General features: G+C 30.9%; 3 protein-coding genes across 5 annotated transcripts in view; 1 reads left to right on the forward strand and 2 right to left on the reverse strand.

Annotated features, from left to right (window-relative positions):
• Positions 1-188: 188 nt before the first annotated feature.
• On the reverse strand, positions 189-3,841 carry LOC105111892 (B3 domain-containing transcription factor VRN1-like). 3 transcript variants are annotated; one of them, XM_011007368.1, is made up of 4 exons: positions 3,513-3,841; positions 1,121-1,736; positions 829-1,028; positions 189-739 (listed from the first exon to the last, which is right to left on the reverse strand). In XM_011007368.1, the coding sequence occupies exons 1-4, from the start codon at positions 3,570-3,572 to the stop codon at positions 470-472; spliced, it is 1,146 nt and encodes a 381-aa protein (XP_011005670.1). In that variant the 5' UTR covers positions 3,573-3,841; the 3' UTR covers positions 189-469. The 3 variants fall into 3 exon arrangements, with proteins under 3 accessions (XP_011005670.1, XP_011005672.1, XP_011005671.1); XM_011007370.1 differs by lacking the exon at positions 3,513-3,841 and adding an exon at positions 2,545-2,696; XM_011007369.1 differs by lacking the exon at positions 3,513-3,841 and adding an exon at positions 2,011-2,538.
• Positions 3,842-7,205: 3,364 nt separating this feature from the next.
• LOC105111893 (uncharacterized) lies at positions 7,206-8,966 on the forward strand. Its single transcript, XM_011007372.1, has 4 exons — positions 7,206-7,288; positions 7,687-8,010; positions 8,173-8,289; positions 8,380-8,966. The coding sequence occupies exons 1-4, from the start codon at positions 7,286-7,288 to the stop codon at positions 8,683-8,685; spliced, it is 750 nt and encodes a 249-aa protein (XP_011005674.1). The 5' UTR covers positions 7,206-7,285; the 3' UTR covers positions 8,686-8,966.
• Positions 8,967-16,458: 7,492 nt separating this feature from the next.
• LOC105111894 (uncharacterized) overlaps positions 16,459-17,102 on the reverse strand; it is a 10,776-nt gene continuing 10,132 nt past the window's right edge. Inside the window, exon 15 of the mRNA XM_011007373.1 lies at positions 16,459-17,032. Within this exon, the coding sequence (XP_011005675.1) occupies positions 16,910-17,032 (123 nt within the window). The 3' untranslated portion in view covers positions 16,459-16,909. The remainder of the gene's footprint in view (positions 17,033-17,102) is intronic.

The following is a 17,102-nucleotide window of genomic DNA, read 5'->3' on the forward strand; positions in this document are numbered from 1 at the left end:
ACACGAACTTTATACCTAATTAACATTTATTTGGAAAAATTTTACTCAGTTTTATACTAAGGGAAGATGGCTTTTACATGATATTATATTCACTGTAGACGATACCAAACTCTCTTTCACCTTCCCTGAAATAAAAAGGCAAAATCCCAACAAACAAGCAAAGCAGTCCATGGACGTAGGGCAGTAAATGATACTTCAAACAATAGATTAGGCCTAAGATCTGTTGTTCAGCTCCATTGAGTTCAACTGGATTGGACAGTATATTTACAGGCCTACTCAAGCCACAACTTTATGTTCAAGCACCTAAACAACTGAAAGTTCTACAAACTTGCTCTGACATCAAACATTTAAGTACCACAAATCACAGCCACAGATCATCCGAATTGAAAAGGGCGTTACTTGATAGAGTTTACCAATCCAGACTAAACATCAAATGTCTATCTAATTTCATGCAGATGGTATCCTAAAGTTAAGGATGGTTCATAAGTCCACCATCTTCGAGAACTCGGAATACTGTAACTTTCAGCACGACATCCCTGGATTTCAGCAGCTCGAAGACACACACATCACCTTCCCCTAAATTATTCTCCAACGTGAATTCATACCATCCCTGGCTAAATTTAGCTCTGCCTCCTCTGTAAAGGCAACGAACTGGCCACTGTTTCCCATCAGGTAACTGAAGTTTCATAAACCCCGAAAGTCCATTTAGATTCTTCTCTGCAAAGCCAGATGGCAAATACTACAAAAAGAAAAGGAACTGCATCATTATGCAAAGCAAAGTATGCCGTGGATTGCAAATTTAGCATGGCAGATCAGTTAATAACTCACCATAATGCAACCTCTGTATAAGTATGATGGTCGTAGGACAACCCTACAATAAGGATTATCAGGTGCATATGCTTTAGCTGCATTCATTGCTCTTTCTCGTTCCTCAGCAGTGACAGTTCTCTTTCTTGCAGAAGCACTTTCATAAAATCTAAAGCGCATTTCACCATCATCTTCGTTTGGAGATGACAGCTGCTGCTCATCTGCAGTTTCATTGAGTAGCTCAAAAAATGAGAACTTTCAATACTAATGGCATAACAAGATGAAAAAGAGGATCTGAGTTAAAAGAACTCACGGGGATCAACTTTCAGCCTTTTCCTTCCACGTTTTTTCAGTTTTGGTGTTTCTCCATCTGGGCTGTAGAGTTTCACTTCTTCTTGAGAATTCTTATGCTCGTTGTATTGAGCAAATACATTTCGTGCTGATTCATTGGCCACTTGTGAAACATTAGCACTCTTTGTTAAGCGCATATTCTCTTCACCACCCCAATTTAAGCAATTATTAAGTTTAGATCCACTAAGCAAATTCTGCAAGGCAGGAGGATTGTAACTTTTGTTGACCATCAGTTGTGTGGTGGGGGTGCCTGAGCTTGCAGCACTGTCATCATCTTCCAATTCTTCAAATGCAAGATATATTTTCCCACTAAGAGAGTTGGAGTGATAATTTATCTCAGAAGTGGGCAAATTGAATATATGAACATTAAAAATTGCATTCCCTTCATATTGAAAGATCAAAAAGTATCCAATGTGTATAGCGAAGCGTTCCACAAATTGCTGCCAACCATCATGAAACCATAATTTTTCATCAGCTTTTATTAATCCTATGCGAGACACATGACCACCGGGAACAATGAGTCTCACAAAACCCAGTAAGTCATGTCCAAATTTCTTGACGAAATTATCTGGGATCCTCTGCAGAAAACCAAACCAAGTTAGGCTCCATTTTCCCCAAAGGAGAATCAAATATTTTGTTCCCATAATGTAGTGTTGCAGATGATGATAATGTGGATAAGCTCAACTCAATAAAAGATTTGCATAAGGTTGGAATTTCCCATTTCCATATAGTTGACAGCAACTCTACAATGAAATGTAAGAAATTGTCTCCAAGTAGGCTCAAAATTTTAGAACACTAAGTAGAACGATAAAAATAAGCTTTGTTTTGTGAGCAAACAATAAAGAAGAATACCGAGAGGTCCAAAAGCACATTCATCTCCAAAGGCCCAAGCATGATGGTGTTTTATGATTGCTAATTTCATGAGCCACTCAAACCACAAAGTACAATATCAATTGCAGGCTACAGTTGATCCTGGTGAAACTAATTGTTTTTGTTTTAATTGAAAATGATTGTTTTTCTCAATGCCACCACTTGTTTCCATACATGACATCTTCTAATGAGAACACATCAGGTTCGGAAAGATAAACCATCAGACAAATTTAATGCACAGCATACAACAGAACCTGCAAGCTCCTTGTCTAGATATCATCGAAATAAATAGGAAATGAAATCTAGACGTTGATGCTTTTTTCTAGAGGACATAATCAGTGAGCTAAAGAAAGCTTTTCAAATCTCTAGAATGATTGAAAGCAAAGTAGATTCATTAAAAACAATTACATGCTTCATTTTGTCCGATTTTACTATCTTGGAATAAAGTGACAATCCAGTACATCAAAACAAATCGAGACGTCAACTATTATCATGCCTTATTAATTTCCAAGAAACCTTATGAAGATAAACTAAAACTTCCATGTTGTGGTGGAATGTTATGCAATGCAAGAAGGAAATGCTATTCTTCTTCCATTCCCTTGCAGTGAATTGTCATACATACAGTAGTTGAAAGCTAACGCCTTGTTTTCTTTTTTCTTTTTGCAAAACTATAACCAATTTAAATTAGCTGAATCATAGTATCCTAAACTTTTGGTGTAAATAATTTTCAACAAGCCAGTAACCACCTTGTTTGATTGAATCAGAAACAAACCTAAACAAAACTCTACAAGCTGAACAAAGGATTTCTTCCAACAATATCTAAGCAAACATTTCTTTCTCTGACATAATTCCATTCATGGACTCTCGATTGAATTATCAATTCTTAGCATCTCAAATTAATTTTTTTTTTCAAAAGATATTTTCCAGAGAAAAATCCTGCTGTACAAAAAACTGAGCTAAACAAAAAGCTACGAAAGCAAGAGAATAAAAACCCAATTCCAGTTGGCCTTCCTTCACATAGTCCACTCCTAATAAAAGAAAAAATAGGGTTCTTGTCAAAACCAAGAAAAAAAACACAACAAAGAAGAACGAAAGAAACAAAATCTTGACAGCTTTGACAAAACGAAGAAAAAGAACACAACAAAGAAACATGAAAGAAATAAAATCTAAACAACATTGACAAACCCTTTACTCTCTGGTATCACTCTGAATATCTTATCATCGAAAGAAGTTCTGGGTTTTTATCATTTCACAAATTATATCACCAACTTTCAAACTTCATGTAAACCAAGAAAACACATCAACGAAGCAAGACATAAGAAAAATCTAAACAAAACCCTTTTACTTAACTATCACTCCATTCAATCTCATCCACCACAATCATTTCACAATTTAATTCATAAAGTTTAAACCCTTATCAAAACCTCACCTGAGAAGCAATAATACAAGCATGTAAAATAAGAGAAGGAAAGGTTTTTATATACCAGTCTCTTTTCTCTGATAGTGCCAGGGAGAATTAGCTTCTGAAAAAAAGGTCTAGGCATTTTTATTCGAGATTTTGGGTATGGTAAGAGAGGGATGGAGGGTGGGAGTGAGGGAGTGAGTGAAGGAGGCAATTTACATAATGATAAAGATCTGATTGAAAGATGAGTTTCTTTGATTTCAGATCTGCTCCTTTTCTTACACAACACTAAGTGTTTCCTAGTCAAATTGTTTTAAACCTTTGGAAAAAAAAACAAACAAACCTTGATCTAAAGGTGAACGAGTTGTGTGTTGTTTCCGTGACTCATTGAATTGGACATGTTCTGACTCGAAATCCTGACCCAGGTAAGAAGTGCTAATTATAGGTTAATTTTTTTAGTTGTCTTTTTCCTTTTTTGGACAATACGGGACAATCATTAAAGCGTAGAGAGAAGGATCCTCTGCTTTGTACTTTGTTGTACTTGTTTAATCTCCACCGTTCGATTTGTTGACCAATCTGCTCCTTCTTCCTCTGCAAAAAAAATGGAAATTCATGCTTAGACCTGGGGCTGGGAGCATGGGTTAAAAAAGCATCCCTCCTTGGAACAAAAATTTATATTCTTTACGGAATCTATATAAAAGTGGAGCAGGGATGGGCAAGAACAGTCAACATATTTGATGGGTTTATCTATATATACGAAAACAATTTATATTCTTTACCTTAATTAATCTTGTTTGATGGGTTTAGATTATTATTTTTTTCCATGGTTTATATTCTCTATTCAATGAAAATCAATCATGAAAAAAACTCATACACCTGCCCAGAAGATCCAAATCCTATGAATGGAGGTATTGAAAATTATATATTATAGTGTGTGTGTGTGGATATAGCACTTTCCACGCCAACGCAGGGTCCACATGGTGATCTTGAAAGCAAATTGTTACGATGCACTCATGTCACTGTGGTGAAAACAAAATGTATATCAAGATTAGGATTTGACTAATACGGTTAAATTGAGTTTTTTTATATATTTTTTTTAATTATTTTTTATTTTAATTTTTTAAAATTAGATAGATTAGAAATTAAAATTTATAATTTTTTTTATTTATTCTTAATAAAATTATCTCGGTTTTATGACCCGAATTGAGGGTTATGCCAGTTAACTCGAGTTTATTATTTTTTTAGCTGATTTTTTAATTTTATATTTAATATTAAGTTGATTGAAAATTAAATTTTATAATTTATTTTGTTTTGCATTTTATAATGTTATCCTAAATTAATGAATCAGATCAAAAATTTGATTAGTTAACTCAAGTGTTTTTTAGTGTTTTTTTATTTGATTTTTCAAATTTTATCTTTTAATATTTAAATAATTAAAAATTAAAATGTATAATTTATTTTGATTTTTTATAAAATTATCAAGTCTTATAATTCTTATTTGACAAGTATTGTTTTCATTTTATTTAGTATGTATAGATTATTAGATCAATTTTAGATTAAAGTGATATAGTTTTGAATTAAAAAAATATTTATAAAAAAACCAATCATGTCAAGTTTTATATAAAGGTTTGACCGGTTATAAAGTCATCAATTTACCCAAATTAATATCCAAAGTAATTTAAAAATAAACTCAACCTAAAGCACGGTTTAAATCAATCAATACCAAATCAATTTATGGAACAAGATAAGATTTAATAACTATGATTTAAACATGTGATAGCAATATCGAACAGTGAACAGATTGTCATACGTGGAGAGGAAACAGCAATGTGTACTTTGACAACTGCCTAATGTGCATTTAAGTGGCATTTACCAACCGACGGAAGATGGCTGTCGTGGCTGGTGGCTTTGCCATCGTGTTCCTTTCTCCTGCCAATTCCTCGGGACTTGGGTGTTTTTAATTAAAAATAATAATTTTATGATTTAATTAATTAATTTAATAATTTTTTATTTATTTTTTATAGAGTTATTATAATTTTATGACCTAACTAATTAATTTAAAAAATTAATTTAAATTTAATCGAATTGTTACATTCCATTTTGGTGTCAAAGAGGCAAAGTGACTCGGTTTGGATTTGTAGTTGACTCGGTAGAACCCGAGAGCGAAAACTGAGTCAAGAATGACCCCACCAATATCAACATCGGAGACACCTTTATTTCATGACTGGGTTTATGTACACGTGTCAATCAAGGGTGAGTAGGGGACCACCAGGGGCCTGCCCTCTACCAAGTATTGGAGGGAGCTCGCCTCAGTGGCTCAGTTCCATGTGGGTGGGGAGTTGGTGGAGAAAAGATTACTTTACATCATTTACACTTGGAGAAATTGAGAGCGATGGGGTCCACCGATTAAGAATTTGTTTGAACATTTATTTTTTTTAATTAAATTTACTTTTCAAATTTGATTCCCAGCATTAATTTAGGACACCGATAATTTTTTATTCGGATTACATCAGAATGTTCTATTCTTATTTATTTATTTTTATTTATTTTTAAATTCATGTATGGATGGACATAACAATTTGTTTAATTATAAAATTTGTAGGAATTGATCTCCAACTTTATTTTATGCAATTAATTTTATATTTGTGACATCTTTACAACATTGATTTCAATTTAGATTGCTCGAGGAATTTCATATCTCAACTAATTTAATTTAGATTGATTTATGTTGTTTTAAAAAATATTAACTTAAAAATATTTTTTATCCAAACAAGTAAAAACTAGCTTGAACAACAAATTAATTTAGAAATCAAAGAATTAAAATCTATCTTAGAGCTTGAATTAACATGAAATTTATTTAGAAATTTACTTGCTATATATAATCGGCCTAACTTAACAAGGTTATATCTGATCAAATTAAATTTTTGAGTAAAAATAAATTTAAATAATATTTCTTTTAATTATAATATTTATTAAAAATATATTTTACTCTAAAATCAAATGAAGAAAGAGTAATTTATGAATTCTCGAATGAAACTTGAGATTCTCGAATTTGATCCCTAATAGACAACTCTATTAGATGACGATAATTTTTATATTTTGTCTATGATATTTGGACTCTTGTACATATATCCTATCGTCAAGAATATTTTACGGTATTTACAAGAAAGCAATCCGTCGGATCCCGAAGACCAGTAGAGTCAAGTGACCTGGAAACCTACTGATCAGTGTTTTTAAGGTTGTTAATCCGGTCTAAAAGCTTGGGTTAATTTTAATATTTTTTATAAATCAAAATAATATTATTTTAATAAAAAATAAAAAAGCAGATAATAGATTACAACCAGATTTTACCGGTGCTAGCCGAGTTTATAACTATTCTTATTTTTTATATACCCAGCCTAATTTTAACCCTACATTAGTTAAATTCTGGATTGACTTGTGGAATTGGACTGAATTTTAAAACTATGTTAAACCAAAAACAACTGAAAAGGGAAATGGATGACTGATTAACCGGCCAGTCATTTATCGAAACGTAACCCACTTGTAGAACAAATGGAGACAGGAAAAAGCTTGAACTTGCTTCTAATAACGGTTAAGGGGCAAGATCCACCTGGTTCGCCTGTATAACCGCCTGGCGCGTTTTTTGAAGTCTCCTATGTAACATTGAAAGAAATCCATCAAATATTTTTCCCACGTTAAACTTTGCAAGATATAATCCCATCTGTGTCCTGTCTTCTTGTCCGTGTTCAATTGGTGACCGTTTATCTTCAACCACGAAGACAAAAATTTGATCAAAGGAATCCTATTGAACCAAGAACACCATTGTCTTTGTTTCGAGGATCATTCATTCGGACCATGGTAGGTCTCCGTTTTTATCTTGAATCTCTTTATCTATAATCTTTTGCATATTACGAAATCACAACGTGATAGTTTTTAATGATTGAATTTAGTTACAGAATTCAATGTATAAGATTTTTGAGGGGGGGTGATTTCGGAAACAATATTCGGTGAAAGTAGTATTTGATCTCATTAGCTGTTAGTTTGCGTTCATGATTGTAACATTGCTTGGTTCGTGTATCCGATTTAATTATATCTCTAGTGATTTCGCATGTCATGCTGTTCTTTCTTCTTCTTCTTCTTCTTCTTTTCTGCCTTGTTATTACCGTATTGAATTTTTGGTTATTATCAATGTTGAATTTAGCAGATCTGTATTTTGTTATCTTTTCTTTGTTAATTTCTGAGTGCAGTTCGTGCAGATGATAAAGACCATGTTGAGGCACAAGATAGCAACACAGATGATAGTTAAAGTGATGGTGATGTTGATGGTGATGATGATTGCTATAAATGCTGCTGATACCAATGAAGTTTTCGACCCTTGTTCAGATGCTATGGTACAAAAGTTCGATGGTTTCACATTCGGTCTAGCATTTTCAGATAAGGATTCTTTCTTTTCCAATCAGGTTCAACTTTCTCCCTGTGATAGTCGTCTAGGCCTGAGTAAAAAAGCACAGCTCGCTGTGTTTAGGCCTCAGGTTGATGAGATTTCTCTGCTTACCATCAACAGCAGTCCTTCCGACCCGGTATGTAATAAGGGGTCTTTGTTTCTGCTGCTACGAATTAGTAATAGTTCTTGAAATTCATGATAGTGCTACGATTTCTTTCATTAAAACTGCAAGAAAGAAACTTCAATGTTATTTCATATGTGAACTGCAAGAAATGAATAATACGCACAAACTTTTCAGGGCGCTCCTGGACCGCTCGGTAGCCATATGGTAGCATTTGCTGGGAGGAAGCATGCAGCAAGATCATTTCCAGTGATGATTTCTGACAATAATACGATCATCACCAGTTTTACTTTGGTAAACTCATTAAACATACTTGTGGCTTTTCCTTTCTGTTATTTTCTGCGCTGAATAGTACATTGACATCAGAAAAGTATTGTGTCTCAGGTCCTTGAATTCCAGAAGGGTACCCTTCAAAACTTGTATTGGAAGAAATTTGGATGTCAATCATGCTCCAAGGACTTTGTTTGCCTCGGTGGTGAAGACTGTGCATTACCAATCTCAAAGTGTAAGAGTAACGGTGGTGCTAATGATTGTGTTCTGAGCATACAATTAACATTCTCAGGCACTGACAAGAATCTTCAAGCGCTTAATTCGTGGTATGAGGTGTCTAATCTCCGGCAGTACTCTCTGTATGGTCTATATTCCAACATTCGGGACTCTCTCGTCGGCCAGTTTGACGGGCTCCTTTAAGCGTCTATTCCAAGCTAACAGGTTATAGCCATCTTATGTAATGATGGGTTTGTCAGTGATTCAATGTAAGAGAAACATACTACTGTTTTTCATATGTTCGTCTATGTAGTATCATACTCATAAGTGAGGAACACGGATTTGGCTAGTTTTATATTCAATAGAAACTTGAGTTTTTCTTGTTCGAGATCTTTAGGAGAACAAGTTTAGCAGGTATGGTTTGACAATCTAAATTGCATTTTGGGTGTTAGTGGTGGATTAGCAGGAAAAATTAGGTTTTCTCGTGCATTGCTCCTTCGCGTAAAAATAAGACGTACCTTTACAGCTGTGTTGGGGTGTGTACGGTGTGTTGAATGACGAGTTTTTTTCTTGGATTGACGAGGGTTTGAATATATTAGAATTAATTATAAAATTATAATTTAAAAAATCATGGAATTATTATTATTGTTATAGTAATTAAAAACTTATTGGTTTATAAAAGTTTATATAAAAAGATTGATTATGCACAAAAAAAATATATCATTTTTTATAGTATCTCCGATGAAAGAGCTAAATGAAGAGATAAATTTAAAAAGTTATACTTTTAGCTTTTAATTTTGTATTTGTTCACTCTAACAGCTTAGGCAAACGAGTAACTATTTTAATTATTTATCCTTTAAAGAGTTATTTCCATATTTTTTTTGTAAAAATAGCAAAAGAAAATGACTGTTGGCCAATGACTATTTTTATAGTCGTTGGCCAACAGTTTATTTTTTTTCTTTAAAAGCATAAGGAAAGAACTTGTAAATTTTAAAATCTTGTATTGTACCTCACCCTTCTCTTAAATTTAAAAAAAATAAGAATCAATTATTTTCTGGTTAATTAATAGCATTGGTTGTGTTAATTAGTTAAAATTAAAAGGTATGCTTGTTTAAAAGCTTTTTCTATTTTCTTTTGTTATATCTCTTGATTTTTTAGATCTTTTATTGTGAAGTTGATATTTATGATGATTTTTATTTTTTTGTTATTTTATGTTTTTGATATAGGTTAAGGAAGATAATTTTTTATTTATGTTATTATCTTTGTCAAAATTGAGAGAAAGTAATAATAATAGCTGATATTGATAAAAATATAGAGTGACATATTTAAAATTTATTTTTAATTATCTATTTTAATTTGAAATCAATTATATTATGTGTTTGTTGAAAATGCAATTAAATCAATATATCAATTCTCTTTTAGTTCCAAAAAATATTATAATTATTATGTTAGAACAAATAGAAGGCAATGCTTATTATTAATTTACATGTATGAAAATTATAAAATTACTAGACATTGAATGTGAGCTTCTTTTACACTTTTATAAGGTTTTAACTTGAGTGTTTTTTTAAAATGTAGATGGATTCAAATTTTTCAAGTTCTTTTACCAACTTTCTTATGAGTGAGTCAGAAGAGATTCTCTCTCAACCAAATGATTATAATCAATTAATTAATGACTTAACATGTTCAAATTTAAATGTCTATATAGCAAAAAAATCACAAAGAAGTAAAACTTCTCACCAAAAGATGATTGTTTACTTGTCTTTGCATGACTAAATATAAGTAAAGATTCAATTACAGGAGTTAAACAACAAAAAAAAACAATCTGAGCTTAAGTACATGCTTACTTTGTAAAGAATGAAGGAAACTTAAATAATCGTTTTCAAATAAGTATTTTAAGTTAATGACAAGAAATAAATAGAGAAGTCAGTAAAGTTATTAGATTTGTTACTCAAATTAAAAATCATTAGTAAAGTTAAATGACTGAAGAATTAAGGGTAATTTTAATATTCATTTTCATGTTAAATTGTTTAACATATATTTTAACATTATTTAATTTCTCTAATTTTTTAGCAGATTAATAATGCTCGATAAATATATATTTCTTGCGTTGGCAAACGATTTCATCTAGAATGCTATTGGGTTATCTTAAGAAAAGAACTCAAATGGTAATTTGAGTGTGCAAGTCAACATCAAAGGTTAAACAAGAAATAAAAAAGTCATGTCAATGCAAGTTTGGTTTCATCAGCTCCATCTACCCCTGATTCTGTTAGTTTAGAAGAAGATAATGAACCATTAATTTATCAAGATAGACCAATTGGTCAAAAGGCTGCAAAGGAACGACTTAAACGTAAACAAGGAAAAAATAAAGTTGGGGAAGTAATTGTAACAAATCTCTTACAACAATTCAAAGATATTCTAGTTGAAATTGAGGATTAGAAGAAATAAGACTAAAAAATCATGTTAGAGCAACAAGTTATGATGATTTAACAAAAACAAGATAAACAAGAATTAGACAAAATTCAAAAAGAAGAACAAATTATGAAAATATATATTTCTAATTTGAATCCACTTTCTGCAGTATATTTTTAAAATAGAAAGTTAGAAAGTATGCAAAAGAAGGGTTTTAATTTTTAATTAACTAGATTGATTTATTGTTTAGTGTAATGTATTTTTAATTAAATATGTAGAAATTTCTTGATTATTTTAAATATATTGTTATAAAAGTGGTATCAATTCATAATACTTTTATGAAGTTCTTCTAACACTTAACAATAATAAGTATGACTAATTAACTTAAAATATAACAACCATAATGAAAAAAATATAAAAAAACTTGAAACTTATAATGACATAAGAAGTTCAAATCTAATTATTCTACTTATTGTCATATTGTTTCCACAAATGTTAAACCAAATCTTCTTGTAGTTAAGAGTTAGTTGCTCTATCCTTGATTCGATTATGAGTTTGAAAAAAAATCATGTAATTCTGGTATTTTACCATGTAATACTATTATAAATGAATTGACTTCATGTTTATGATCAAATCCAAGGTTCATTGCTCTTTCATCATCAATAATCTCCTTCATCCTCAATAATTATACTATTCATTATTATACAAGCTTTCATAATATTTGCAAGCATTTCTTCATCCCAGTATCGAACAAGTCCATGTATAATTGCAAAACGAGATTGGAGTACCTCAAATGTCCTCTCCACATCCTTTTTTACAGACTCTTGCTTACTTGTAAAATATTTTATCTTTGCTTTTAATGACCTTGGGATTGTCTTAACAAAGGTTGATCAATTAGGATAAATCTCTTCTGCTAAATAGTATCTCATTGTATATTCATGCCCATTAATTATATAATTGACAGGAGTAGTTCGACCTTCAGCAAGTGCAACGAAGATATGTGATCAACCAAGAACATTAATATCATTTAATGATCCAGACATTCCAAAAAAGACATGCCATATCTAAAGATCTTGTGAAGCCACCACCTCTAAAATTATAGTTGGTTCACGACAATGACTAATATACATCTCATGCCATGTAATTTGGTATTTCTCTCATTTCCAATGCATACAATCAATACTCCCTAACATCCTTGGAAATCCACGTTACTCTCCAATTGATAATAATAGACAAATATCGGCCTTATTTGGTGCCCTTAGATACCAATCACCAAAATTTTTTACGATTGCATTGATGAAAGCTCTAAGACTTTCTATCGCAGTGGTTTCTTCAATTTGAAGATATTTATCAATAAGATTTGTAGAAATACCATATGCAAGTATTATGTGAGCTGCAATTACCTTTTGAAAGTAAGATAAACCAAGAACACTAAGAGCATCTGTTCGTTGTTTGAAATATGGATTATAAGCTTCCATTGCATTTGCGATCCAAAGAAAAAGACGCAACTCATCCTAAATCTTTTTTGAAATTAACTTTCAATGAATTTAGGATTTTCAGCAAAATAATCATTATATAACCTTAACTCACCATCCTTTCTATTACAATTGACAATATTGTGACTAAGAATAGAACCACGATACCCTATTTTCTACCCTTGATTATTCTATTTTTCTTCAGCAACCACAATGGTAGCAACTTGAAAAGCAAACACAGGAGTGTCTTCATCAAAATTAAAAGCATCATAAAAATTATAATTAGAATGATTCATGATGAATTATAATTCAATATAATAAAGATTGGAGAGAAGAAAATGATGAGAAAAAATGTTAAGGTATATGAGAATATTTATAGATGGATTGTTTTTTCAAATTTTAAAATTTTAGAATGTTAGCAGTTATTTTTTAAAAATTTTAAAATTTAAATTGTTGGCGGTCATTTTTTCAAAGTTTGAATTTTTTAAAATAATTAAAAAATCAAAATTTAAAATGTTGACTGTTTTTTTCAAAGTTAAAATTTGAATTTACTTTTAAAAAAATTAAATTTTTAATAGTAACATATAAAACTGAAAATTAAAAATATTCATATAAATAAATTTTAAATTATATCTTTTAACTTTCATATTACGTCATTAATTTTATATTACTTTTATAAATTACTCATATTAATTATATAATTAATAACAACATAATTATATTATATATAAACTATCTAAATTAGTTATATACTTATATTAAAATTAATTTAACATGAAATATATTAAAATATAATTAGAACAACATAATTATATTTTATATAAAATATGTAAATTAGTTATATAATTATATTAAAATTAATTTAACATAAAATATATTAAAATATAATTGGTTTTGCTAAATAGCTTTTTACCATTGGAATCCACAGAATTAAAAAAACTATATTTACACTATTCAAAAAGCCATTTTATCCGTTTGGCTCTTTAATATAGCATTTTTCATTGGAGATGCTCTTATACACCTTACTTATAATAAATTGTATTATTAATTGCTTTTTTTTTAGGTCATGTTTTTACTTGTTGATATATCTAAGGTTTTAAAAAAATATTTCTCTGTAATGAAATCTTTATCCTATGAATTTGAAGTAGAACCTTCCTAGTAAGGAGTTTTCTACTTTATCAAGTTAAAACTCAATAATTCTAAGGATTAAATTTTAATGATGTTTTTATTTTTATTTTTGTCTTTAATACATGTAGATATATTTTACGATGTAATTTTATACTCAAAATATTTAAGTCTACAATTAATTCCTAACATTTTATTTTTTTAATTTATTTAATTTAATACTATGAATATGTATTACATTGTAAAATTCATATCTAAAATACTAATTAAACAAATTATTTGTTGTGATGTTTTTGAAATTTTGATCAAATCATAATAGATAATCACAAACTTATTATGATACTCATTAATTAATTTTTTGTATTTCAATATTTTATAAAATATGCATTAAGATTTCTAGAATTTGACCGTATGCATATAAATAAAATATTTTTTTTTTATTTTTTAATAAGAAATTTTGGATTATGTGTTTTTGTATTTTCTTGAAATTTTAAAGAAAAGTGATTATATTTAATATTGAATCAATATATTATAATATAAGTTTACATTTCAAATATTAAATGAAATAGTTGAAAAAAACATGTGAGGGGCCGATAAATAATTTTAAAATGATCCCTAAATATTTTTTTAAAAAATAAAAATTATTTGGGACTTGTTTGGCAAAACAAGAAAAAAAAACTGTTAATAATTCATTAAAATATGTTTGTCAAATACATCCTAAAAACAATAAATATGTATTTTTTTTCTTTGTAAAATCTTTCACAATTAAACAATACTTTAAGCTTAGAATGGGCTTAGTTTAGCCATTTGAACTGGGCTTTTAGTTCAAAATCTAAACCAAAAAATTAAACTAGTATAAAAAATAAAAAAAAATTAAAATTAAAAAAAATAAAAACATAAAAAACATTTTTATAAACCTAAAAATTAAAGTATTATTATAAATCAAATCACATTAAATTGAAGATACAAAAAATTCAATATGAAAAATTAATACATAATTAAGCATTAACAACCACAACAAATTTTGATTTTCAACAAATCAAATCCAATATTAAAAAACATTACCTAGTTATTAAAATTTACTAAGTATCAATTGATTCAAAATAAACTTCAAAAAGTTCAAATGATGGTATAAAACAAGTATATATGGATATGAATCTCAACTTAAAACCACAAGTAAAGCTAAAGCATTAAAAAATGAATGGGAAAAAAAAAAAAACTTAAGAACATTCAAAGAGAAAAACCCATAAATTCATTCCAGACCTAGAAAAGAGCAGAAACCTGGAAATTGCATTCAAACCAAGAAAAAAAAAACCTAAGCCTTGCAAGTTGCAACCATAACTTAGACATATTTGCCAACCATCCAAAATGACAAAAAACAAGAATCAGAAGAAAAACAAGAAGCAAATCCTATCACCCACACGAAAACGAAAATTGCATAACATTTTTTTCATTGATTATTCCTTCTTATAACCACAAACATCATGTTTATAACTCAAATAAGCCCAGCCAACCTCCAAAATAGTCTAAGACCAGCGAAATTTTTAACTCAACTTGATCTTCTTTTCAGAACCGCCTGTTAAGGAACGACGACTCTCAATGTCATCCCCTGTAGAGGTAATGTCCAATCACTATATCGCTTTCTTACTGCTTCAATGCATGCTCAGTGCTCCACAGAACAAGGCTTAACTCAATTGAACATGGTAATGGCAGTAGTCTGGTTCAGCCACAAATAATTTTTATCTGTTCTCAATCTTTACTGTCATTTTTTTTCCAAGCCATTCATGTTCCATCCACAATTTACTGTTGTTTACCTTCTCTTTTCCTTTCTGGAATAAGGTTGTGACTTCTTGATTATGAAAACATGCAATTTCCCCACTGAATCACCAAAAGAGTCACTTGCTGTGATTTCCCACTTGATTAATTGGCCTAGCACAGGTAAACCTCTTCTGCCGGTGCTCAGAATGGCTAAGCTGCTTTCCTTTTTATTTCTATGTTGCTTCTAATTTCTCTTCTCTATGATTGATTTTATGTTGTTTCAAGGTGTCTCTTCACTCTCACTTATTAGCTCCTGTGATTAAAGTTCAGCTCTTTTCCCCAAACCTTTGCGCACCCCTTCATGTGTTGACGCTGGCTTACTTATCACAGCTGCCTGTCTTGCTTATTTTTTTTTCAGTTTTTCCCATCTCTTCCCACCATTGTTAGAAATGTTTTGCTTTCGAGATCACATTTCAAATGTTCCATAAAGCGATTGCATGATTTTCTCAGTTGTTATTGGCCTTCCCCCAACCCATCCCTTGCGTTTGAGAGAGGCATCATATGCTATGCTATATGAAACATTTTTTCTTATTCGCTCATTTTCTTTCTTTATTTGATTCAGCACAAGCGCTGCGCTCTATCCCTTGAATTCCTGTAGGTTTTCGATTTCTTATATACATGAACATGCTTTTTTCCCACCCTGCAGGAACGCCACCCGTTTTATTTGCAATCAACACTTGCAAATTCCTTCGACTGTAGGAGGACTAGCTGCTTTTGATGAGTCAATACACGCTTTTACAAAGCGGCAAATGAAGTGGCTGCACCGGTCCACAGTTCTTGCAGCTTGTTGCGGTCTCCATCACTTTTTGTTAGCGTCTTCTTAGTCTTTTTTACATGTTAGATATATGACACTCTACCTTTCAAAGTGCATTTTGCATATATCCATTTGAAAGTACATAGATTCCGTCATTTTCTGTTTTCAATGTTAGATATATGACACTCTACCTTTTAAAGTGCATATATCCACTTGAAAGTACATAGATTCCGTCATTTCTTGTTTTCAATGTTGCTGGTTATTCACTCGTTTTCCTTTATATTCTTCTCACTGGATTTTCCTTAGCGGGCAACTTATAGCTAATGTGGGCACATGCGTGTAAAGGAGAAGAAAAGAGAAATTTTATTGCCTCGCAATCACGTGACACGGGGAAGAACCAGTTTGGGGTAAAATAATCTATCACAAAAAATCAATTGCAAGATCTGCGACAGCACAAAATCCCCGTGACAAGGGGTACTGCTTGGATTAGCAGGAAACTATACACAAAAAAGCATCACCATCCTCTATACAAGCTCTAATTTTCAACTTCTGTGCAATTTGATTATTCGAGGGGTACAGCTAATGGCCATGGTACAACTTCTGTGCAATATATCACTAGTCCTGTTTGGCATTCGTAATACCTCACCTGATTGTTCTTGTGAACAAAAATGAATATGATGGGCAAACCGAATGGAATCATGTAATCTGGTGATCCTTGGAAGTGGCTATGATATTTTTAATTTCATCATAGCTGGTACGAATAATCAACAGCTTCATATTGATGAAGCCAAGAATGTGCTATGCAGGTGGAGCACGGCTTAGTAGTGATTAAACCAAGAATTTGCTATGCAGGTGGAGGACGCATCTTCTCGTTGAGACCCAGCAAAAGATCCCGGAGCTCAGGGAAAACTGATATAACTAATAGTTCAAGTATTCCATATGCAAGCTGCTTCACACAGATAGTAGACTGCAACTCAAAAAAGAAATTATATCAGTCAGTTCACAAAATTCATTTTTGAGGGGGGGGGGGGGGGGGG

This window comes from Populus euphratica, unplaced genomic scaffold (genome assembly GCF_000495115.2).
Source record: "Populus euphratica unplaced genomic scaffold, PopEup_1.0 scaffold609.1, whole genome shotgun sequence".
Taxonomy (NCBI): domain Eukaryota; kingdom Viridiplantae; phylum Streptophyta; class Magnoliopsida; order Malpighiales; family Salicaceae; genus Populus; species Populus euphratica.